Genomic DNA, 25,445 nt, shown 5'->3' with positions numbered 1-25,445 from the left:
GCAGGGGATCCTGGGAGAAAGACCAACCTTTAGTCAGAAGATGAGAAAAAAAGGTGAGTAACCATGAGAAGGAAAAAGAAGGAGGAGAAACAGTTCACTCAACTCATGGGAACCTAAAACCTGTCCAACATGAGCTGTCATGATTGCTCAATGAATGTGTTTTGTCTGCACAATGCCTTTTCATCATGAGTGTACTGTTTAATCATATAGATCCCTTTCTTTCTATCATTTGTTTTGCTTTATATCAAAGGTGCCAGAAAAGCTTTATATTTGACCTTTTTTATTTAGAAAGAAATGGACAACAAAAGCTATAAAGTCTCCCAACCTGTCCTCACACATTCCTAAACATTTATTTCTAAATTATTCATTATTTAACTTCCAATATAGAAGGATTTAGTGAATATGTGGACTCAGATTGTTGCATTTCATTATTGTTGTCGCTTATTCAACATAACGTAGCTCATTTCAGATGAAAAGCTTGGTGCTTATGCCTGATGAGAGGCCATCAACCCAAATAAACACAAAGCAGAGTTAAAAAAGATGATTTTTTTTTTTTTTTTAAATTTTTCTTCAAAACAACAATAACTTTTTTCATGTTATCTGCTGATTTTTAGAAATCCATACCTCATTGAATTAACTTATCCAGAATAATAGGTGTACAAGTTTCTAAAGGTGGAAATGCATGAACCACTGTAACACCTGATAAATGCACTTCCGTATGGACTAACGATCTCCACTCTCAGGTCCAGTATGTACTTTCTTTTTCTAAGCTGATATTAACAATGGAGGACTTAACTTCACTGCGATGGCCTGGCGACCTGTCCAGGATGTACACCACCTCTCTCCCGTAGACAGCTGGAGATAGGCACCAGCACCACTTGCAAATCTGCTTGGGATATGTGTGACAGAAAATGGATGGATGGCTGGATGGATGGACTTAACTTTAGGCAAAATACTAACCATTCGTGAGTCTTCAATAAATCCCCTGCTTGAATGTGAGCTTTTCTTTTGACAGAAAACAGATCAACTCTGCTAAAGTTGTCAATGTTAAAGTTAAAACTTGACAAAAGTGATTAGTCACAGGTAGTTCCAAAAACCATAAGGCTACTATACTATATGTTGTATATAACTAGATCCTGTATTCTGAATATATATCTATTTTGCAGGGGAGTGGTTGCCTAGTGGTTAGGGCATAGGGTTTGGAATCCTAAAGTTGTGAGTTCAAAACCCACTCCCACAGACAGCCACTATGGCTCTCTGAGCCAGACCCTTAACCCCACACTGCTCCCTGGGCGCCCCAAGATGGCAGCCCATTGCTCCTCAAGGGGAAGGGTTAAATGCAGAGGTAAATTTCTCCAATGTGAGATCAATAGTGTTCAATTATACAAGATTTTCTGCACCATCAACACCACGTCAAATTCCTTGTAAGTGCAAATATACTTGGCAATAATTCTGATTCCAAAGTTTTTATTTTAGTTATGTAAGTTTATTGGTGGAATAGTTGCACCTTCACCATGCTGATAAATGCTTTGATGCTAAAATATATAAGGCGACCTAATATAAGGTGTCCTGATTTAATCTATCTATGCCATTAGGTCTTTTCCTAAAGCAATCTCAAATATTCTTTGGTACTCTCCTAAAACAAATTAAAAGAAATAGAGGGTACCAGATTTTCTATTTTGCAACACCTCTGTTTTAGGTTTTATACTCTAACCAAATACCACAAGCCCTTACAAACACCATTTTGATCAGTACATTCATATATTATATCTGATTCTCTTCTAAACAGCCTGCCCCAATATTTCAAAAACAGCAAAAACCTTAAAGCATTTTTATCAAGCATTGACAGTTTGCTGTCATTTCCCAAAAAAATATTGATCTGTATTCAGGAAAACGAGAAGCAGAGCCTGCCTGGGCTTGGTTCAGAAATCAATGACCAGTGCGTGAAGAAAGGGGAGTAATTCCAAGAAATTAGCATGACCAAAAAAACTCATCTGGTCTAAAAATACTTCAGCGGCAGTCAAAGACGTCCCAGCACCTCCTGAGGCTTGACAACACGATTGATGAGCTAATGGTGCCCCTTTTCATCGAAGACCAACTTGGTCTGCTGGATGTTCCACTGCTGACAAAAAAAAACAAAAAAAAAAAACATCTTCACGTACTGGGAAATCATTTATTAGTACATGTAGCTAAAAAAAAATAAAGCAATCAGATATATTTTTATTGGTGCACTTTCCAGTACCTCACTTAAAGACATGGTCATTGCTCTTTATCAGCATCTGATCCCTGAGTGTCAACTCAAAGTTCACTGCTCCCCTTGTGACACAGTGTCAGCTGACCGAGCTTCAGCTCCTGTGTGTGACCTTCGCTGACAGGGTCAGAACCAGGATGTCCCGTTTTAACCCTGGAACAGCAGAAGTTCAAACAGAGCCCTGACACACAGGCGCATGACAGAGGGCACACTCACTAATGGCAAACAGGCGGCCGTTGTACCAGGCAAAGCTTGTGTTATTTATCCCCCGTCTTGTTTGTGACTCATCTATCCTCCTCTGGACAAACGTGGTGCACAGCTGTCACGTCTTCCAAGCGTTTAATGACCCTTTCAACTCTGTCTTTCTCACCCTACGTCAGAGGAGATGAACAATTAATGACCATAATAGACCCCTTAATCCTAGTTTCAGCCTCACCTCTCACACAAAAGCACTCTGTTGTTTTACAAGTCTTCACATTCTCCTAATAGAAAAACAGTGAATATGTTTATTCTTAATTACTAAAACTTAAACTAATACTTAAATCTTCATTGTCTCCATCCATTTGAATCAGTAACCCAACCCTAACAAAACCCATCATATGGGTAAAACCAGTCAGAAGTTATTTATCTTCGGACCGCAAAAGATGGTTTCAAAGGTACATAAGGACTAAGAAATGGAATATTTAATAATGATAAACTGGTTTATAAACAAACAAAAAGACTGACCTCATTTGCAGGTGAAGTGTTAGGAGTAAAGAAAATTGTTCAAAGTGATAACCCAAAAAAAAAAACACAAAAAAAAACAGTCAAACTAAATGTATTATACCTTTTCTCTTTAAACTGGACATAAAGGTGGTTAAAATGTTATCTACATTTAAAGGTGGAAGTATAGCTCATCTCATCTTATAAGCCCACTCTGCCTTTAGGAAATATGTGTTAAAAAGGCAAAACTAAAGGGATTAAGGTAACGATAAAGTTTCATAAAACCTATAGAGTAAAGAGACTCATGTATTTTCAACTGTCTTTCTATCAAATGTGATAATATCTACCTAAGTATTGCTGTTGAACGAATCGACAACACCAATAGCACAGAGATTCAGTGTAAAAAGCTCTTTGTTTATTGTTTCAATCACCCCACTCTGCATTTAAAGAAGGGAACAGAAGGACTGAGATGACAGGGATGTAAAAAAGGAAACAAATAATCATTTTTGCTTTTAAAATCTAACATAAAGTGCACCACATAATCAGAACACCCCTCGATAAAGATGTATAAAAACCCTAAAAAATACATTTATTTTGTTTATTGCAGTTGCATATTCTCACACTATTTTTCTCACAAACTGGTATCTCCTCTCTGCCATGAAGAGTCTGTTAATTTAATAATTTCTGAATTTAAAGGCTTAATAAACCATTTAATAAAAACAACAAGGACGACTTAAGAGAAGAAATGTTGGGACAACAGCCAAAAAAAATGAGTGATAACTTAATGTTTTTGGGTTTTTTTTTAGCAGGGAATTTTAAATTGTTTTACAAAATCACCAGTCACCACTTTTATTTCCTTTAATTATAAATGAGTTATGTTTTTTTTCTTTTTTTTTTTTTTACATATTTACTGCTCAAAGAATGAAATGACTAATTAAAAAATTTGGGATTTCAAATTCAATGTCAGCTAGAGATTTCTCTTAACCGTCCTTCAAAATGGCAAAGAGAGAAGAAGATACCATTCAGAGAAAGTATATTGACCTTCCTAAATCAGGAAATGGCTGCAGAAAAAAAATAAAATACAAGTTTACACCTGCCTATATCAACAGTTAGGATGTTAATTAAAAACTGTCAAACTGCTGGAACTGTGACAAACAATAACTGGACCCGCAATAAGGGAACTGAGCAAAAAACTATTGTGTGTTCGATTTTATGCAACATGCAGGACAAGGATAATTCATTTAAAGGTGTTACACACTTTTACCAAGGGATGTCAATAAATGTGGCCTCATATCTGTTTAAAATAAACAGAAACTTCAAGCACACTTCTACAAGAAGTAAAGCCCATAATTATATATACAATCTCATATGTACCACATATTATAACACTGGAGTGCAAAACTTTCCAAAAGGCTGTTTTAAAAGGCATATTCTCTAAAAGTCACATTTGGATTGAGGCTTTTGAGCTTCTTTTCTGCCTGTACTCACTGGGCTTCACAGGTCAGGAGCGTACTTAACAAATAAACAAAGAGGGAGGATTCCTGCAGGACTCAAGAGACCCCTGCAGTGCTTTGCTTTTACAGATGCAGATTACTGAGACAGAACGCCAAAGGTTTCTGCTCTCCTGAAACTTAAAACATCTCATCTTGGCTAAAAGATTAGGGCAGGAGTATTAAGTTTCTTTTTCCAATATAAAAAACAAAGCTCCTGTTTTGCAACATAAAAAATTGGAGCTAAATCAAAATGCCCGTCAGCTTTCAGAAGGAAAACAAAACAGCCCGGCCAAACCAGCCTGGGAACCTTTTACAAGCAGGTAACAATGCAGAACCTAATTGCAGCAGCTGCATATAAGTTAGTCGCTGCTGTAAGAAAAGTGAGAAAACAACGCCCATCTGCCAGGACACACAGTCCAAACACTTTCGTTTTGCAGCCAGTGGTAAAGCACATCATGCAAATCCCCTGTTTTGCTTTTTTTACATACTGGCCTGGTGGTTCTCTCTGCAGCTCCGTCCCACAAAGCCTCAACTAAATGTACTTTTCTCTCACGTGCCACACAAGTTGGTGGATACACAAAAGCAGCATGTGCAAACTTTTATAAATGTAAATATGCAACAGTCTGGAATAGCGTGAAATCAATCACAGGCCAGGGATGTCCCTATGTCCTCTTGGTTTTAGCTTCTAGAGCTGTTCATCTCCCCGTATTTGGCACTGATAAATCACATTTTCTGATAAGAAGTGATGGCATAGATCTCAAAGGTGAATAGAAAGGTGATATATGCCATCTAAATAAATAAAAGAAATATTTAAAAATAAATGAGAAACAGTTCAAACGAAGCAGAAGAACTTCTTCCAGCTGCACCTTGAGAAAGCCTTGGTGCGTCTCTCTGAAAACCTCCTTTTCTTCCCCTTGCGGGTTTTGTTCTTTATGGCAGCGAAAATGGCCGTATCAAACGCCTCCTTCAAGTTCTTCTGCGTCAGTGACGAGCACTCTATGTAGTCTGTGGCCCTGATCTTGTCCGCCATGCTCCGGGCCCTAGAACTCAGTACGGGCTTGACCTTGCATTTATCCAGGTTGATGAGGACGTTCACATCCAAGAGGCGGTCCAGCTGTGTACCAACAAGGATGATAGGCGAGGTGGCGTTGTGGGCCCGGATCTCCGGTATCCACTTCTTGGTGATGTTGTGGAAGGAGTCGGGATTGACCATACTGAAGCACAGGAGAAAGACGTCAGCGTGGGCGTAGGACAAAGCTCTGAGTTCATCAAACTCTTCCTGTTTGAAAAAAAAAAAAAGATAAACAATAGTTTAAGTTTCATTCAAGATGTCCAAACACAACGGAGAAACTGGCTGCTCTCACTGACTCACTGGATGTGTGCAGGAAAGATTAACAGTCATGCAGAAACTTTTTTTTTTTCACTGAGTCATAATCTGGATTAACAGTTCCTGCTTTCATATATCACACCTTAAAATACTAACACAGACTAAGAAAAATATTCATACTTTTTAAACCTAAAACTATATTGCTTTAAACCAATATTATTACTTAGACTAGAAAGTAAATGTAACTTGAATCATATTCACTTTCAATGACATATGCTATAACACTGTCTGCATGTTTAAAAACATCAGAATATGCTTGTGCATTGCACCTAATATACATATAAATATTCTCCCATTACCTCTGCAGCTTAGGTGATTACAACAGATGGAAAGATGGAATATGAAATAAACTTCTCTTAAAAGAATTAGAGGTACTGGCTGAAAAAATTGATCATGAAATAAATCTTTGTGTCACTCGATATCTTTAAGTATAATTTAATATTTTCTTTCTACCTAAGGATTAGGGAAAAAGGCTGAACTGAAACTGTAACCTAAAGTTTTCTTAACTTTTAACCTTAAAAAATAGGTCTTTCGGCCAAAGTTTGGCTGCTAGAGGTTGAGAGACTAAAACCTTTCCTCTGCCTATACATCCCACTTTCTGTATGTTTCTGAATCAGAGTTCAGAGACAAAATAGTTCTTTTTATCAACATATTTTCTATTGATAGTGGTCAGATGTTTATCCAAGAAACCAACAGTTCCTCCTTGATCCCTGTTAGATTAAGTGGTGCAATAACTTAAAAAAAAAAAGCTTTTAATTATAAGTGTAATACATTTTCTTTAATTATATTAAAGGGATGTTCTGATGAAGGTCTTTCTGACTGAAAGATTACATTAAAAAGGAAAAAGCGATAGAAGCATGAGGAAAGGAAATCCTCCTCTTGCCTTTGGGCTATTTTGTTTCTTTCCACCTTAACCAAAACATATCTTCTGCAAAAAAAAAAAAACAAGGATAACAAATAATTTGAACACATGATGTAAATTAAACTATTGCTGCATTTCTGCTCCTTTTAGGGGTAGACTTGGTTTGAAGGCCTGTAGGCAGCTCAGACTCTGGTTAAATCACAATAAAAGCCTATATTCTTGCATTTTTTTAACTAGTTATTTATATCGCTTAACATGGGCGGTTCTAGACTGGGGCCAACAGGGGCCAGTGCCCCTGTAGATCATGTCCTGGCCCCTGTACTGAAGACATAATACTCCAAAGAAATTCTAATTATGATTGCTTACTGATAGTTCTTTTGGGTCTATTTCATCTCTTCACAGATTCTGTTTTACTAATTGTCTAAAAACAATAAGGTGATAGCTTAAGTGAAATTGAGATAGGATCCTCGTTTTCATCTGCTAATTTTTTTTTCAAAACAAATTGCTCTAATTTTTACAGCTAAATTTGTCAGTTTTTCTTGAGTTCTATTCAGATTTTATAGAAAACGTTAATTTTAACTCAAATTAGGTCAAAAATATGTAACATTTCTAAATTATGAGTGTATATTGAACTAATAAGACATAGAATTTTAGTTAGTCCTAACTGAATAGATATTTCACTTCATGCAGCTATTTTAATATATTTCAATTCCTTGCCCTGTTTTTTATTTCATGCTTTTCTGGGCCCCCATGAAAACACGCTGACCCCTGGTACATTTAGTCCAGAACCGCCACTGTTGCTTAAGAAATAATTGATTAAATGTATAAAATGTTGTATAGTCACACTGCTGTTTACCTGTCCAGCTGTGTCCAGAAGTTGAATCCTTACAGGAGATCCTTCCACTTGGACCTGACCTGTTTAGCAGATTATTTAATTAGTTCAATCGAGGTTAATGATAATAAACACAATAAGCTCCTAAAAAGAAGCTCACCTGAGAAAACATCAAAGCCTGTCTGCTGGTACTCGGCCGGGTATCCATTGGAGATGTAGCTGATGATCATGCTGGTCTTCCCCACAGCTCCGTCTCCAACCAGCATGCAGCTGATCACATCGGGGTCCAGCTCATCCTCCCGGGTGAACCCGCAGGCTGAAGGGACTCGGGACTCGTGGTAAAAGTAATCCATGTTGGGTGGCATGTCGAGGTGAGCGTTAAAGTTCGGGACGCTGAGTCTTCCCCTCGCAGTGCCTACTGGCTGCTTAGAAATCAGAGAGTCGCTGCGGAGAGCAGAGGACGGTGAGACTGTCGCGCATTACTGTTGTGACTGAAGGGACGCGGCTACTTCTGCAGGATGTTCAGCAACATGTGTGGGAGGGGCCGGTGTGCCCCGACAGGTTTTGATTTGCATGGACCCTCCCACGAAGATGAGAGTCATTTAAGATGGAGAGAATTAACAAAACTCACATTTCAAAATCCGGATTATAATCCCACTGTGAATTTTCATAGTCTGCAGATCCAAACAGGGAAACCTTTTCTACATTTTTCACAATTAAACTTACAGGGTATTTTACAGGAATATAATGCCAAAAACAACAAAAGACCAATGCAAATTAAGATATTTATATATAATTAATATAGTAGAAAAGTCAGAATTTTGACTGTAATTTCAGAATTCTGACTTTTTTCTCAGAATTCTGACTTTTTTCCCATATTAAACTGAAATAAAATTTAAAAATCAGTTAACTTTTTTTATTTTTTTCAGTGGCCCTAATCCTCTTCCGTAGCCGACCATCGCTGGTGGTCTTCCACCCTTTTTCATCCAAGCTCAGGTCTTCTAGAGGCCTGGGAGCTTGAGGGTTCTGCACAGTATCTTTGCTGTTCCTAGAACTGCACTCTTCTGGACCGAGATGTCTAATGTATTTCCAGTGATCTGCTGTAACCACTCCCCCAGTTTGGGGGGTCTCTGCCCTGAGTGCCCCAATGACCACGAGTACCACTGATGCCCTGACCTTCCAGGTTTCCCCCAGCTCTTCTCTGAACCCATGGTATTTCTCTAGTTTTTCATCTTTTTTTCCTGATGTTGCAGTCACTAGGTATTGCTATATATTGCTATATATTGCTATATATATATATTATTGAGGCTATATATTACTATTATTTTGCAATCAATGGAAGATTTATCTTTTAAGCTGGTTTTTGGCCCAATGATTTTGAACCATCCTTTATTTTTGTATGTATACTTCATTTTGACAGGAAGAGGTCCAGGGGGAGACCCAGGATACTCTGGAGAGACTATGTTTCTTGGCTGGCCTTGGATCGCCTTGGGATTCCCCCGGAGGAGCTGGCCCAAGAGGCTGGGAAGAAGGATGTCTGGGCCTCCCTACTAAAGCTGCTATCCCTGCGACCCGACCCTGAATAAACAGAAGATGGATGGTCTAAAGTAGCAAGCCAGAACATAAATAAGTAAAGTGATAAAATATAACTAAATATTTGAACACATATTTTGAAATATATGATAAACATCAATTGCTATTCCATGAAAAATATTAAAACTCAACATGTTGAAACCATATATGGTTCAAAACATATTTCAAGACAACAATTGAAAAACAATATACATTAGTATACACAGTATACAATGGACATATATATTTTTTGTGTATGGAAAATATGATGAATAAAATCCATCAAAACCAAATACTTCCAGTACGCACCTAATAAACAATAAAAACCATCTTAAATTATAAGATAACATTAACCGCATATTTATCACCTAGAAGCACTAGTTGGAGGGAAATTTAAAGACAAAGGGAAAGCTTTGAAGTCAACTGAGTATAGCTGAAGAACAAAGTGAAAATGAACATGAAATGAACTTTTTCCCCTACATCCTGGATGTAGGGGAAAACCTGTTGTGAAAAACTAATACACATCCCTTTGAATAGACTGTGGCGATGGTCACACATAGTAGTGGTGGTATCATGCTGTGGGGGGTGGGCTTCAGATATGCAGGCTTATCAGAGTTAATGGGGGATTGATGGAACTAGCAAGAAAGTCTCTTTAGGGATGCAAAAACATTGAGACTGGGATAAAGGTTCACCTTTCTCTGGAAAACAACTTTAAATACCCATCCAGAGGTCCTATAGAATGAGTGAGATCAAAGTGCTTGGATTAGTTAAAATGGCCCAGTTAAAGCCTATATCCATTTAGAAAACTGGTGTGTATTGCTCTTAAAAGGCGCTCTGAATCTATTTTGTCTAAATGCGAAACATTTTCCATTCTCCTTTTTTTCCCTTTCTTCTTTTTCTTTAATTTCTCCCAATTTTGTGTCCAGCACACATCTCTACAAGTGTTTGCAAACCAGTCCTCAAACTGATCACTAGTTTAATTTATTCAACAGAAAACACTTCCACTATCCCTGAACAGAAACAAACTATGCTACTCTAGACGTATTGCGCCCTCTTCTGATTATACACATGTATTACACCTACAATGATCACGTGACTTCGGGATCATCTGACTGACGGTTCGCCCAGTTTTGCAGACTCGGAAGCTATATGAATGTTATTTTTTCACTTAGTATTAAAACCTATGTACCCGAGGCCTTTAAGCGCTACGTAGAAACTTTACAACCCAACGTGCGGTTCTTTTTTTTCTATTTAGATGCAATTTGAGAGAGAATAAAGGTAAATTAAACATCCAATTGTGCAAGCTGTTATAGCTAGCTAGCTAGCTAGCTAGCTAACAGCTGCTGTGGACTATCTTGGCTAGCTAACTGTTTGCTAACAGCTGCTGTGTACTATCTGGGTTAATCATTTGCAGGTCGTAAAATAAGTCCTCTCTGGTCATTTTGATATGGCTTCTATTCTTGATGAGTATGAGGACTCCCAGAACTTCAGGCAAAGTTCTCAGCAGCACAGCCGCCTAACCTCTGCTAACATCGGGCTAACGCATTCAGGTAGGTCTCCATCCTGTCACTAGCTAAAGAGGAACAACTAACCACTCGATCGTTGATATTAAAACGCTGCTCCTTTCTTCCATCAAAGGTTTCGTAAATGTGAGGCTGGAGGAAGAAAAGCCGATATTCAACAAGCAGAGGATTGACTTCACTCCTCCTGAGAGGATCAATCACTTGGTAGTCTGCAACAACCAGCTCTGTATGAGTCTGGGAAAGGATACTTTGTTAAGGCAAATAATCCCTCCTATATTTATTAAACAAATGCATATTTTCCCTTGTGATTAATCATGTTTTTTTGACAGAAATGCTTTTTTTGTGTTTATCCAGGATTGACTTGGCAAAACCAGATCAGCCCAATCAAACTGAATTAGGGAGGAAAGATGACAGCAAAGTGCACAAGCTGTTCTTGGACCCGACAGGTAAGATGCTGTAGAAATCTATAGAAGAATTAGATAAAAGTTATCATCTGACAGCTTGTTTCTGCTTTCTTCAAATACCTTACTAAAGTACTCAGAGCCTGTAAACAATTTCAAAATTTCTTCTTTTAAACCACAAACTTCACCCAGATAGACATTATGTGGAAGATCATCTCAGACTAAAGCATAATTCGAATGTGGAATAGCAGAATACAGGGTTTGCAAATATTACAAAATAAGTTATGCATGTATATTCTCCTATTATTCTGATTACTTAATAAATTTTAGTGCAACTGATTGATTTTAGAAGACTGTTAAATTGGGGCTTTTCTTATTAAAGATCTCAGAAGCTCCTTCGGGAGCACTGAAACAGTTTAGATCCAATCATATTTATGTATTAGAACTGCTAAGTCTTGAACTAAAACTTTAAGAAACTGCAGCATATTTTTCCTCGTTAGCCAGATGCATCTTTGTCTATAAAGTCATCTTGTAAAGATAGAAATAATGTGTTGACCTGTCCCTGGATAGATCATCTGTGACCATTTGGCTGCTTTTAATGAAAGCAATAATGGAAATGATTATTGTTATGTATTATTGTGGGACAATAAAGGGATTTACATTACACAACACCAACATTATGTCATATCCCATGCTGCTTCTTGCTGCTCAGTATATCTAACTAACGTTTTTAAATTATTGTAAAGCATATCTTTAAAGTGTCTGTAATTTATACCATTTATTTAAATCCCTGAAACTTCTTACCTTAATATGTCTAAATAATCAGACAGTTCTCTGGTTATTAGAAGCTGTGTTTTCCCTCCACAGGCTCCCATCTGCTGATCAGCCTGAGCACCAACGAATGCCTGTACCTCAACAGAAACACCCAGAAGGTGCGCAGTCTGTCCCGATGGAGAGGCCACCTCATCGAGAGTGTGGGCTGGAACAAGCTGCTTGGCAACGAGACCAGCACAGGGCCCATCCTGGTCGGCACCAGCCAAGGGGTTATTTTTGAGGCAGAGATTTCTGCAAATGAGGGCAGCCTGTTTAACACCAACCCAGATCAGTACTTCAGACAGGTCCGATTTGGTTTCAAGTTTCTGTTTTTGTTCTACACAAAAAATGAATAAATATGTGACTGAATCATGCGCGAAAGCAGCATGCTGCAGTTACACTGCTCCAGTTACGTTTTTAATTTTCTTATTTTTATCTTTTTTTGATTGCTCTTATTTTTTCACAGTGACTCTGTGAAGAATTATCTTATTTTTTTATCTTTATTACATTGTATAGTTGGATGTGTGTATATATTAAATAAAACTGTAACTGGAGCGTGTAACAAAAGTAATTTCCCTCTGGGATTATTAAAGTATTTCTGATTCTGAATCGTAGATTATTTTTGTTGCGTTAGGTCCATTCCCTGGAGGAGGATGGCAGGCCTGCACCAGTCTGCTGCTTGGAGATTGAGCGAGGCCCAGAAAACAAATACTTCATCATCGCCACCACCCGCAAGCGCCTGTTCCAGTTTGTGGGTAAGGTGGCCGAAGGGTCGGAGCAGCAAGGCTTCAGCACCATTTTCAATCAGAACCAGGACCTGCTGCCCAGTTTCCAGGAGTTCCCAGCCAACATGGGATACAGCGAGATTACATTCTACACAGCAAAACTTAGGAACTTCCCTAAAGCGTTTGCCTGGATGATGGGTAATGGCGTTCTGTACGGTCAGCTGGACTACGTTAGGCCTGATTCCCTGCTGAGTGATGTCCAGGTAAGATTAACTTCACTCATTCTCGCATTTCTTTTCAACAAATCCTTTGCTCATATGTTTTTATTGGCATAATCAGGTGTGGGAGTACACGCCAGATGTCGACATTATCCAGAACAAACCCATTTCCATCGTGCTGACACAGTTCCACTTCTTGCTGCTGCTTCATGACCGAATAAAAGCAATCTGCACCCTGAATGGAGCAGTGGTGTACGAGGATGTGTTTCCAGATAAATTTGGCCCCCTAAAGAGGATGATCAAAGATCCCATCGGAGGATTGGTGTGGATCTACACAGAGCGGGCAGTTTTCCGATACCACATCCAACGCGAGGCCAGGGATGTCTGGCAGATGTACATGAGCATGAACAAGTTTGATCTGGCCAAGGAGTACTGCCGCGATCGGCCAGAGTGCATGGATATGGTGCTAGCTAAGGAGGCTGAGTACTGCTTCCAGAATAAGAGATACCTGGAAAGCGCCAAGTGCTATGCAATGACACAGAACTACTTTGAAGAGATAGCGCTCAAGTTCATCGAAGCCAAGCAAGAAGAGGCACTGAAGGAGTTCTTACTGAAGAAGCTGAACAATCTAAAACAGACTGAGAGAACGCAGATCACCTTGCTGGTGACATGGCTAACAGAACTCTACCTGAACCGCCTGGGGCAGCTGGAGAGCGACGGCAACATCCTCATCTTCCAGGAAACCCGAGAAGAGTTCCGCCAGTTTTTAAGCAGCGCGAAGCACAGAGAATGCCTGTTCAACAACCGCAGCACCATTTACGACCTGCTGGCCAGCCACGGCAACGTGGACGACATGGTTTACTTCTCAGTCGTCATGCAGGACTACGAGAGAGTCATATCCCACCACTGTCAGCATGACAACTTCAGCGCAACCCTTGATGTGCTCCCCAAGCACTGCGACGAAAAGCTCTTCTACAAATTCTCGCCTGTCCTCATGCAGCACATTCCCAAGAACGTGGTGGACGCATGGATTCAGATGGGCAATAGGCTGGACCCAAAGAAGCTCATCCCTGCCCTGATGAACTACAGCCAGATGGGCAGCACCCAGCAGATCAACGAGACCATCCGCTACATGGAGTTCTGTGTTTATGAGCTAAACGTGACCGAGGAGGCCATTCATAACTATCTGCTGTCCCTTTACGCAAAGTACAAGCCCGACTCTCTGTTGCAGTATCTAAAACAGGCAGGTACTCACCCCAAAGAGATCTACTATGATCTAAAGTATGCCCTCAGACTGTGTGCTGAGCATGGCTTCCTTCAGGCCTGCGTGTTGGTTTATAGAATCATGGAGCTGCACGAGGAGGCAGTGGATCTAGCTTTACAAGTAAGTACTTTCTAGTTCAGCATGTGCTGTTTCTTCACGTGCTTTTAAAATTAGTTTTTTAGAAAGGGTTTCTCTTCTCCCTAGGTGGACGTAGATTTGGCCAAGTCCTGTGCAGATCTGCCTGAGGATGACGAGGAGATGAGGAAAAAGCTTTGGCTGAAGATCGCCAGGCATGTGGTGCAGGAGGAGAAGGATGTGAAGAAAGCCATGAACTGTCTGTCCAGCTGCAACCTGCTCAAGATTGAAGACATTCTGCCTTTCTTTCCAGATTTTGTCACCATTGACCACTTTAAGGTTTGCATCATGATTGCCATTTCTGTTTGCCGTAACTAGTTGGATTAATTCACAATTTTATGAATGGAGGTTTGAACCTCAATATCGATCTAAGTAGCTTTAGAAAAGCCATTTGCGTACGTTGAGTTTCTGTCAATTACTTCTTTAAAAACACACATTTAAAGGGGCCTAGTTAATCACTATGACTACATATTTTTACACCAGCTTACAAATGTTCTCCCATTAAATGATTGCGTTTGCTTAAGTATTCTGTACTTGGTTTTTGCTGCATATTTGATTGTAAGCACAGAGCTCTCTCTATATTTACCTTGAGACGAGGTGACTAGAGATACAGTATTGCACAATGTGTAAACAAGGAAGCCATAAAGAGGCAATGAAGGGAAGCGAGTATGCAATGTGTAAAAGCACAGAAAGTGCAAACAAAAGAGAAAAAGTCGAAATGTGGTGTTAAAAAAAAAATTTGATGCAAAGACAGAAGTAGTGCTCTGATTTCTTTGCCAAGTTAATGGATGCATTAGTGGACGGCCTTACTGATACTGGCCATAGCCTTGGTATTCTTAGGCTCTTGGTTATAGCTACAGAAAAGCTTATACAATACGTACAATATTCTTCACTGTTTAAATTTCCAATTTTGGTCAAATATTAGCTATGAACATGTAGAGACGACACACAATAATTTTTGCCACTTCTGGATATCAGGATAAACGCTAGATGTATATTTTTTTTTATTTGAAGCTGAAGAAATGTTTTTTTTTTTTTAAGCAAACACGTAATGTGTAAAATAACTTGCTATATTTCATAAGCATTACATGACTACATTTGGGTAAATATCCCCTACTTAACTCAACTTCATATTAATCAACACGATTAATGTGATTATTGTTTTTTTGGCCTTAATACATTTTAATGTATTTCCAGTGTCTAAAGAAAACTTAGTTTTCTTACTCATAAACAGCCATTTGACTCGAGCATCCAGGCATTTGAAGGCACGCCGTGTAACTTTTGGCCACAAGGGGCACTAGACCCTTAACTGCCCGTATTTTGTTTCTACTAAACATGGAAAATAATAACAGACATATATGAGTGCATTCTAGGAGCAAAGTGTTTGCCTACCAGTCTAAAAATGACGTTGAGAAAAGAGAATCAGTTTTACATCTGGCTTCTTTTTTTCAGCCTGCGCCGACAAACTACCGTAATTATTTTCCAAGATATACTCTTGTTTTTTTCCTTAGGCACGATCCCTTTCACGTTTTCTCTTTTTAATCTCCTTAGGAGTTTTCAACTTTTTCCTTTCCTCAGTCATGACCAGTAGTTGAGCAGGTGGGAAAATAGTAGAGCAAAAGCCTTAGCTCTATGACTATATAACAGCCTGCGGCCATAAAGAGATATGTTCTTCCAGGTCACATGACCTGGCCAACGACGGTGCATCTTCTCACAGTATTTCAAGAGGGTAGCACCACTTGATAGTATCAAGCACTGTATGTTGGCTTGAGGAACCATTTAAAATACCTCAAATGTGTCAACTCTTTAGGTCACTAAGTCTGCGGTGTGGCTTTAAGGGTTTGTGTTTCCGCTGCTGTTTGCGAGCCCTAAAGCAGCCATTAGTTTCAGGTTCCTAGTAACATTATTGTAAAGACTGGGAAACAGACGTGTAATACAACTAAACAGGATCTGTTTTTTAATGCTTATATCATTGCAAAGAGTGAAAAAAAGTATATCAATATAGTAACAAAATTCAAAGCCTGTAATCCTTCCTTTATATACTGTGAACAAGAAAGCTATTTAGAAAAACTGCCAGCCTGTTTAGGGTGAGACTTGCAAACAGAGCAGAGTGTATTCAGGCATCCTGTTTATGGTCTTTACAAACAAAAAAATAAATCACAAAATTGAATATATTTTCTTTATTTCAGGAGGCAATCTGCAGTTCCCTGGAGGAGTACAACAAGCACATTGAGGAGCTAAAGCAGGAAATGGAGGAGGCAACAGAGAGCGCTAAACGAATCAGGGAAGACATCCAGGAAATGAGGAATAAGTATGGTGTTGTGGATTCCCAAGAAAAGTGTGCGGCGTGTGACTTCCCGTTACTCAACAGGCCCTTCTATTTGTTTCTGTGTGGTCACATGTTCCATAACGACTGCCTGTTTCAGGTAGAGAGCTTTTCAAAACTTCCTGCTTTTCCTAGATATAATAATCCTGTAGCAAAAAGGCTTTATGAGCCGAACTCAAATATTTCTGTAGTAATTTTAGTAAATTACAATTCTTAAGCAGCCATGGCTCGATAGATTTTCTCATTGTGATTATATTGTTTTTCTTCCATGAAGGAAGTGACCCCTCACCTGTCAGCCTTTAAGCAGAATCGCCTGGAAGAGCTCCAGAAAAAGCTGGCTGCTACAACACCTTCTACTAAATCCCGCAACCGCCCGGCACCCAAGGAGGAGGGGGACACAGCCAGTCTGGGAAAGGGCATGGGGGCAACGAGTCGTGAGCAGATAGTATCCGACATCGATGACATTGTTGCGTCGGAGTGCGCATACTGTGGCGAACTGATGATCAAATCTATCGACAAGCCTTTCATTGATCCACAGAAATTTGAACAAGACAAATCCAGCTGGCTGTGAAGACACTGGTATGGTAACATCAAAACAAATTGCATTTTTATGTCTGTTTTAAGAACAAGGAAGCCAATAAAAACAGATTCTTGCCTGTTGGTAGTGCCTATTCTGATGCACAGAATCCTTATTTTGCTGTCAGTTTGTGAACCTGATGGAAAACCTTTGCACTTTGTACAGAAGTATTTAATGAGCAACTGTCATGAACAGACTGTGTTATTCAAGACAGTTTAATATGAAATATTTGCAGTACATAATTAACATACATGTCTGATAATAGCTGTGACTGTCACCACACAATACCAGTTTGAACTTAGTTGATTATTTGCCACTTGATACCATAACATCCACATTCATTTGTGTGTTTTGTCTCTCTGGTCTGTTTTCATTTACTATTAAATGTCTGGAAAATAAACAACTACTTCATGTTAAAGCCTTTTTTGGGGAATTGTATTGTTCTTTTGTTTTATATGGTAAAAAAATCTGTTTAAAAATATTAAACAGAGTAATTTTAGAGATGCGATTACATAGCGGAATTGATACACATTAAAGACTTAAGAAGGCAAATTTTGGAGATGTTTAAGAACAGCCTAATGACAAGTAAAATAAGGTAGAAATCAAGCAAGTGCTAGGTTATGGGTGTGATGGCATTTGAATTGGGTTCATTCAAATATCTAGTAGTATTTGAGGAAAAAACACCGTAAGTTAATAGTGCAAAGATTAGTTGTTCATTAGTTTAAAAAAAAATTGTGCAGATTAATTGTATTTAAAGGTGTTTTTTCTTTTATATTTGGATCCAATTTTTTTTTTTTTTAAAGTCATAATATTTTAGTTATATATTTATAACGAACTCTACTTAATTATATCACTTCTCCAAGACCAGTGGTGGGAAAAAAACGAAGTACATTTACTTGATTACTGTACTTTTATTGAGTATCTTTACTTGAGTACCTTTTTGGGGATACTAATAACTTTCAGTCCACTATATTTAGAGGAAGCTGCTAGTTGCTTGTTCCCTTTGGCTCAGCTTAGCTTTGAAAAACCACTGTTGCTGTTTTTTTTTTCTTGAAATGCATTTCAACATAACAGATAGCAGCCCTTTGGACTAAATTTGGACACCACTCTTTTAGAGATTTGTGTGAAATTCCGCAAATTTGGGAAACTCATGCAGATATCCATAGTTAATAGAATCTATTAAGGCGTGAGTTTTTGCCAGGTGACCAAGTTTGTTCAGTAATGTGAGTTCTCACATCAGAGTTGTAGTTTCTTTGTGGTAATAGATTCAAAACTAAACCTCTTTTCCATAGTGAATGGATGATGAGAATCAAGACACACATTTTTTTTTTATTTTTGATGTGTTTTTGAATAAGAAATAATAATCGAAATAGCTGTCCTTATATATTTGTGGTATTTTGATGCTGAAGTTCTTTACAAATGGTGTAGAATTGGTAGCAGATTGGTTCTACGGGTTAATACATCAAGTGGTTTCTGAAAGTTACAAGGTTCTTTTAAAATTACTGGGAAAATTTTGCAGAAATTTACTGATATTAGAACATTTTATTTTTATTTTTGAATACTTCAGTACTTTTAAAAAACATGTATTTTGAATAGTTATTTTCAAAAGTGAGTACTTCAATACTTTAACTTCAGTAGATGTTTGACCAAGTAACCTTTACTTGTACTTGTTTAAGAATTAACTATGAGTATCAATACTTTTACTCAAGTACTACTGTTGAGTACTTCGTCCACCACTGTCTGAGACATCCAGTTAATTTGTATTCTGCTTTTAAACATTACAGTATCGCGTGTTTCCAGCTTGTTTTTGTAAAAAAAATATCCAACTAGTGTAATTCGGGAGATATTTAAAATCCTTTTAAACAGTTGTAGCATTTCTACACCACATAAAAAAGTATCCACCTAGTAGTAGATAACTTTAGTCTCATTTTAAATGATGGTCTAAATTTGGGTAATGTTAACTTATATTATTTCTGGTCTTTATCTAAAAAAATATGTCTGTTTTGAACATTTATTTTCATTATTGTTTTCACCTCAGATATGTTCTTGAAATTATTGAACTGTAATGCACAGTTACAGCTTTTTTGCATAACGTAATTATTTAGTTCAGCGCCACTGTCCTGTCTGTATTTAAACTTAAGATCTGAAAAAAAATTATTTAGGGAATTTATAGACAAACATGCATCCAGTCAACCAATATTGTCTCAACAATATAATAATTATGTGAGTGTTTCCTGGCAACAAACGCAGTTGGTGAAATCAAAATAATCATTCAGGGCATTTACTTTATTACAAATGTGTTAAAGGTGTAAAATATTATAGAATAAAATAGTAAACATTATGTCAGACGAATAAACAGATGTGAGTTTAAGTTTAACTTCTTCCAAGAAATTCTTGTAATAAACTCCTTGAACATTGTGGCTGCCTCACTTTACCAAAAACGGAGTTCCCTTTTGATGACGTAAAACGTAGTTCGGTAATCTTCGTAAAAGGCAGACTCTATCAATCGAAATCGGGAATTCATCGTTGTATCTGTATTGTTCCTATTTATGCGAGCCGAGGAGTAATATGTGAACTCAGTATTATATTTTTTACCAATATATAAATATTATCACAATTCTTGTTGGTTGTGTCGCCTTAAAGATGCCAGTTGAATCGATTCTTTCCATCTGGAATTGATTAATACGCCTGCTCGTTGCTGTAACCTGGCCATGGCGTCGTATCTCTGCTCTCTCAGTAACAGAAAGTGGCCGCCTCTCTGCTGCTGCTGCCGACTCAAAGCTCACAGACTCGCTCGGTGCCCCAAACCGCCATTTTGGAGTGAGAGAACCGAGAGTCGGCAGCAGCGACGAGAGGGACCAGAGGGGGGACACGGGGCTGAGGTGAGAGAGTCGGCGGTGGTTGTTATGGCGAAGGAGCAATGGGGAAGATGGCCAGCAGGGAGAAAGAATTAAAGAGATGGGGACCGTGCATTCACCAGGCAGCCGAGCCTCTGCTGTTACCCACTGCGAGGGTACGAGAGGCGTTGGCGTAGGGCCTCGGTGCCGTAGCAGCAAGCAAACCAACAAATAATAATTAAAGTGTTATATCTTTATAGATCGTTTACGCTGGGAGGTGGTGGCCTTAAAGAGACAGAGTCAGTTTGAATACCACATATTTATGGCGTGAGACGATGTCTGCTAGGGCGCCTTAGTTTCTGATGAGCTAACAAGCTAGCATTACAGGTAATAATAAACCGAGTTTACAGTGTTTTAGCGGACTCTGTGTTCCCTTCGCAACTGGTGGCTACTGATGGGAGCCACCGACAATGACTTGATTATTAGGGCTGGTAAAATAAGCAGCTGTCAGCGCATGTGTGCAGCAGCACCTTGACCCCTTTCTATCAGAGATCGGGGCTAGCTAACGGTCGTGAGCTTGTATGCTAGCCACGCAAGGTTAGCTAGCCACAGGAGCCCTACAACAGCACTAGCATTGATGTGCTTCATGAACAATCATCATGATTATGAAATAAAAAAAAATATAAATATATCCCAGTCCAAAAAAATAAAATAATTATATATATATATCATTATTATTTACAATATCCCTACAATATTTTAGTAAGTATTTTGAGGCATGTACTTTCTAAAAAGTTGTTTTAATTATGTCCATCATTGTGCATTTTCCAGTAAATACATTATAAAGGTAACTTATGTTGTTTATTGTAATCGATTAAGCTCTTGAACCTACATCACCAAGTTCTTAAAAGTCCTAAAATATACTTACTACTATTATTACTCTTTAATACAATCAGTGCCTCAAACAGAAACTGCTATTTAACATCAATGTTCTCTTTATCAAATAGATTACTTGAAATGATCCATTACATATTAATGGATTAACTTTACAGCTAAACAATAAGGGGTAGTAGTAGGATTAGAATAGAATAGAAAATCCCTTTATTGTCCCACAATGGGGAAATTGTAGTTTTACAGCAGCAAAAGATTATAGCAAAGGTAGTCACAAAAATGTGGACCAAAAAAAGTGTTACAAAATAACAGAATGAGTGACAAAAGTAGAAAAAAAAAAAGAAACAAAAATGCTCTACTGTACAGTGTTTTTACAATATATAAATCTGGAGAATAAAAAAATCAATATACAGCTGTGGAAATTTCGACTTGAAAAATAATATTTATATTATATTATTATATGTTTATAAAATTTTCCAGTAATGTATATGTGAAAATAGCAGCAAACACCCGAGATGTGCAAAAATGACAGCAGCGTGTTATTTAACTGACTAAGACAGACACTGTGGAAATAAGCATGATTGCTTCAGTCAATGATAGAGCTACTTTCCTTAAAATAATGGCAATATTTTCTATTTGGCTTGTTCATTAGACTTTTATTTACCTATCCCTTTCCAGAAGATGAAATACATTTGACATGTGACTTCTAAGAATTAGAAGGGGAGAATTCTCCAATGTGAGATCAATACAAGTTCAGTTATTTTTATTAATAATAATTATTATTAGAGAGACGAATCACTGTGTACATCGAGCACATCAGAAAGTGATTGGATTTATTCTCTTACAGGCTCTTTCACCTTTGTGAGGTCATTTGTCTTGAAGTTAGGAGGAATGCCATTCCTCACCCTTACGGTAACAACACTCTGGGTTCTCATGAATAAAGTGTCTTTTTTTTTTTTTTTTTACAATATTCAGTGTCGTGGAATTTCATTATTTATGGATTTCTTCAGTAACAGGTTGTGCCCTGTTGGGCGTAGGAGTCAGTGCCAAATGGCGTCAGGGCAAGACGGCCACCAGGAGGGTGGGACGCCAGGGGTCTCTGGTCTGGCCAAACCTCTCTATCTGCAGCGGCTGGAAAGATCCCTTAAGCTGGACAGCTTTCTCAGACAAACGGCTGCTATCTTTAACAGAGATATAAGGTACAGGAAAAACAGGATTTTACATTTACAAACTGCAGGTCAACTGTTTGCTTTTTCTACATTTTAGTGTTATCTTGTTGTTTTAGTGATGATAGCGATGACAGTGATGCTGAATTGGAGACAGGGCTTTCCCTGGATGCATCCAGCCAACATATAGGATTGTCGGTGAAGAGTGAGCCATGTGAGCAAGAAGAAGGTTTATCAGATAGCAAACCCCTTAATGGAGTATTGCAAGCTAAAGGTAAGAGTACCTTTATGACAGTTGAACAAACCTCGTGGTTGTTTCTTATGACCAAATGGATTACTTTTTTTTATGTTGATTTATAAAACCGTATATTTTTCCCCTTGTTCGAATCCAGCAGACCAAAAGGCAGATAAAGCAAACCTCTACAATTTTTCAAAGCTGAAAAAGAACAGGAAATGGCTCAAGGTAATTATGGGCTGCCTTCTTATACTCGTAAAAATATTTAGTAAACAGTCCCCAGTAAATCATCTGGTAATTAACTGCTAAATTTAATTAGCTGTTAATCAACGGCAGCATAGATCACTGTTATTTTTTGAGGGTTGATGGGTAACAAATCGATAGTGTTATAGGTTAAATATTGGGTAAATATGGTAAAGTTAGTACACAGCTTATAGTCCTGTTTCTTTTTTTAAAGTTTTAGTTTCTTTAGGACCATTTTGGATCCCCCTTTCTGACATAGCCTCCATAAACTATGTGCTTCTTCATTTTTTTCTGCAGAACATCCTTCTAAGTGACGACACCACCGACTCTGACACGGAGTCAGATGACGCTAACTTCAGTTTGTCACCGGAGGAGCTGCATGACATGCTTAGATTACATCGTTACAACAGGCAGCATCAGAGCAAGTTCTACTCCGACCGAGAGGTATCGGCTTTTGGGTTAATATCAGAAATCCCAGCGACAAAATTCAAATCTGTGTTAATTTTGTACCTGTCTCCATGCAGCTCTATCAGTATCAGTACTACAGCACTGGACTTCTATCAAGCCATGATCCTTTCTATGAACAACAGCGCCACCTGCTGGGCCCTAAGAAAAAGAAAATTAAAGATGAGAAGAAGTTTAAAGGTAATGGGAATAGTTTTGATGAGGTCGTTGAGGAAAGACATGGCATAATGACATTGTTGTTGTTTGTTTTGTCTAGCAAAATTAAAGAAAGTCAAGAAGAAAAAGAAAAGAGGAGAAGGAGAATATCCTGATGAGGAGCGTCCTTATATCACCAAGGTGTTTGCTAAGTTTTCCCATGATGCTCCGATGCCCATGGTGAAGAAAAAGCATCTGACGGTGGAGCAGCTAAATGCACGGCGGCGTAAAGTGTGGCTCACCATTGCTAAAAAGGAGATCCCCAAGGTTTGTGTGACAGAAACATTTTGGGTATTTTATTGCTGTTATAACATTTTATCAAACCATCATCTAAAGAGTATTTTTGTGTTTAGTAACCTTTCATCTCTTTTGTCTTTATTACAGACTTTCAAGCAGAAGACTTCTGCTAAAAACGTCCTACTCACCAATGCAAAAAAAGTAAGAACACAAATAAGTGTTTGGTTGGATGAAAGTTTTAGAAATACCGGTAATTTTTTTTTTTCTCGTTGCAAGTCTAACCGTTTAATTTTTTTAGCTGGCCCACCAGTGCATGCGAGAAGTAAGACGTGCAGCCATTCAGGCTCAGAAAAACTGCAAAGAGACGCTGCCTCGCGCTCGCCGCCTCACCAAGGAGATGATGCTGTACTGGAAGAAATATGACAAAGTGGAAAAAGAGCACAGGAAGAGAGCTGAGAAGGAAGCTCTGGAGCAGCGGAAACTGGATGAAGAGATGAGAGAGGTAGGTTCACTGTGAATGAAGATGCTGGACATTCTGTTCAAGTAACAAAAATGATACAGAAGAAAATTTAGTTATAGAAATATTTTTGTTTTCCAGGCTTTATTTTTTTTAACTTTTTTATTTATACTTAAAATAAAATATATAAACTATAAAAATGGATGAGAAAGGACTGAGAACACTGGGTTTTCTCTCTTCACAGGCTAAACGTCAGCAGCGTAAACTGAACTTTCTCATCACTCAGACGGAGCTTTATGCTCATTTTATGAGTGGGAAAGCCAGCGTTGGGGCGCCTGGAGGGGACGCAACACAGGAAGACATTTTGCGAAAGCTTGACGACAATGCAACCCAGAGACAAATAGATGTCGGCGGAGGAGTGATGGTCAATGTTGGACAAGAGGATTATGGTATGTTTAATTAATTACAAAAACACAGTAAAAAATTCTAAAAATAGCATAAAAACAAAAAAATTCACCCTTTAGTTTGTTAAAGCAATGTTGTATGTGGTCAAAAGAATCTCATGCTTAATTTTATTTTAACAGTTTATGCTTGCAAATTGATGTAATGTGATTGCAGACAGTGAATACTACAAATCCCAAGCCTTGAGGAATGCTAGAGAAGCTTATCAAATTCATCAAGAGAGAGTAAGTAGATATTATTCACATCTACAAAAATATAACTTTATTCTGTAAAAAAAAAAAATACAATAAACTATTTAAAATAATTGGTAATCATCTTTTCCTGTAGACGAGGATGTTTGATGAAGAGGCTAAAGACAGCCGCAGTGCCTCTCTCCATGTCGCCTCTGGGTTTGGAGAAAGCTACAGTCTCTCAAACCCCTCGATCCAAGCAGGAGAAGACATTCCTCAGCCCACCATTTTCAATGGAAAACTCAAGGGTTACCAACTCAAAGGCATGAACTGGCTGGCTAACCTTTACGAACAGGTAACCTTGTCTGGTGTTTTAGTAAAAACTTGAATAGAATAGTTGAAAGTTTCTAATTTAGGAAATTTACATTGTTTTCTTAGTATCCAAAATTCATCAATAAGATCAGCTTCAAATAACTGCCTCAAAGATCGCAACGTGACTCCAATAATAACATTACTTAATCTCACACTGTTCACATGCTTCACTCACATCAGCATGCTGGATGCTTGAAACTGAGATACTTTTTCATAACTGATTGCTGTAATGTTAATCAGATCTTTATAGAGGTGTGAGATGTAATTCCAAAGTAGTTGGTAAATATTTGATTATGAATAAATGCAATAAAAAAAGATTGTAATGTTACGACAACAAGTGAGGTACCTGGTCCTCGGGTAAATTCTACACCCTTGATTGCGATTCAGAACTGAAGAGTGTACAACTTAAAGGTATAGTGGAGGATGTTCTTTTTCGGGGTGGATCATCAAAATAAGTGGTCCTCCTAATTCTCAATCATTCTGGTGATATGTTTACTTACGTAAGGCTTTCCTACGTTCTCGTCCCCATTTTCTTAGCAGAGCGTGCACGAGGAGAAATGGGCTCGTGCATGCTCTCGCACGCATTTAATAGGCTTTCCCTCTCGGCAGCTGGTACAGGGTTGTGCATGTGCTT

The 25,445-nt window shown here is 38.3% G+C and overlaps 3 protein-coding genes across 13 annotated transcripts in view; 2 read left to right on the top strand and 1 right to left on the bottom strand.

Moving 5' to 3' along the window:
• Positions 1–3,847: 3,847 nt before the first annotated feature.
• Positions 3,848–8,006, bottom strand: rhov (ras homolog family member V). The gene is made up of 3 exons (XM_015380696.1): positions 7,688–8,006; positions 7,552–7,610; positions 3,848–5,725 (listed from the first exon to the last, which is right to left on the bottom strand). Exons 1-3 carry the CDS (start codon positions 7,890–7,892, stop codon positions 5,279–5,281), a joined length of 711 nt encoding a protein of 236 aa, XP_015236182.1. The 5' UTR covers positions 7,893–8,006; the 3' UTR covers positions 3,848–5,278.
• A 2,195-nt stretch (positions 8,007–10,201) lies between these two features.
• Positions 10,202–17,505, top strand: vps18 (VPS18 CORVET/HOPS core subunit). 2 transcript variants are annotated; one of them, XM_015380692.1, is made up of 10 exons: positions 10,202–10,377; positions 10,514–10,649; positions 10,738–10,879; positions 10,977–11,068; positions 11,891–12,141; positions 12,471–12,824; positions 12,901–14,163; positions 14,248–14,457; positions 16,368–16,604; positions 16,779–17,505. In XM_015380692.1, exons 2-10 carry the CDS (start codon positions 10,547–10,549, stop codon positions 17,073–17,075), a joined length of 2,949 nt encoding a protein of 982 aa, XP_015236178.1. In that variant the 5' UTR covers positions 10,202–10,377; positions 10,514–10,546; the 3' UTR covers positions 17,076–17,505. The 2 variants fall into 2 exon arrangements, with proteins under 2 accessions (XP_015236178.1, XP_015236179.1); XM_015380693.1 differs by lacking the exon at positions 10,202–10,377 and having other exon boundaries at positions 10,413–10,649.
• A 2,306-nt stretch (positions 17,506–19,811) lies between these two features.
• ino80 (INO80 complex subunit) overlaps positions 19,812–25,445 on the top strand; it is a 46,080-nt gene continuing 40,446 nt past the window's right edge. For 2 of the 10 annotated variants that reach the window (XM_015380687.1, XM_015380680.1), the window contains exons 1-13: positions 19,822–19,963; positions 21,657–21,721; positions 21,820–22,008; positions 22,095–22,249; positions 22,368–22,438; positions 22,751–22,897; positions 22,978–23,098; positions 23,175–23,380; positions 23,498–23,551; positions 23,649–23,852; positions 24,052–24,256; positions 24,426–24,493; positions 24,597–24,794. In XM_015380687.1, the coding sequence (XP_015236173.1) occupies positions 21,860–22,008; positions 22,095–22,249; positions 22,368–22,438; positions 22,751–22,897; positions 22,978–23,098; positions 23,175–23,380; positions 23,498–23,551; positions 23,649–23,852; positions 24,052–24,256; positions 24,426–24,493; positions 24,597–24,794 (1,578 nt within the window). In that variant the 5' untranslated portion in view covers positions 19,822–19,963; positions 21,657–21,721; positions 21,820–21,859. Of the gene's footprint in view, positions 20,306–21,656; positions 21,722–21,819; positions 22,009–22,094; positions 22,250–22,367; positions 22,439–22,750; positions 22,898–22,977; positions 23,099–23,174; positions 23,381–23,497; positions 23,552–23,648; positions 23,853–24,051; positions 24,257–24,425; positions 24,494–24,596; positions 24,795–25,445 lie in introns of all 10 variants that reach the window. The other 8 variants (XM_015380690.1, XM_015380688.1, XM_015380682.1 and 5 more) reach the window with 7 other exon arrangements.

Source organism: Cyprinodon variegatus, unplaced genomic scaffold (genome assembly GCF_000732505.1).
Source record: "Cyprinodon variegatus isolate N-32 unplaced genomic scaffold, C_variegatus-1.0 Scaffold219, whole genome shotgun sequence".
In the NCBI taxonomy this organism is placed as follows: Eukaryota; Metazoa; Chordata; class Actinopteri; order Cyprinodontiformes; family Cyprinodontidae; genus Cyprinodon; species Cyprinodon variegatus.
The sequence above is the reverse complement of the archived record's forward strand: the minus strand, read 5'-3'. Positions and strand labels throughout refer to the sequence as shown.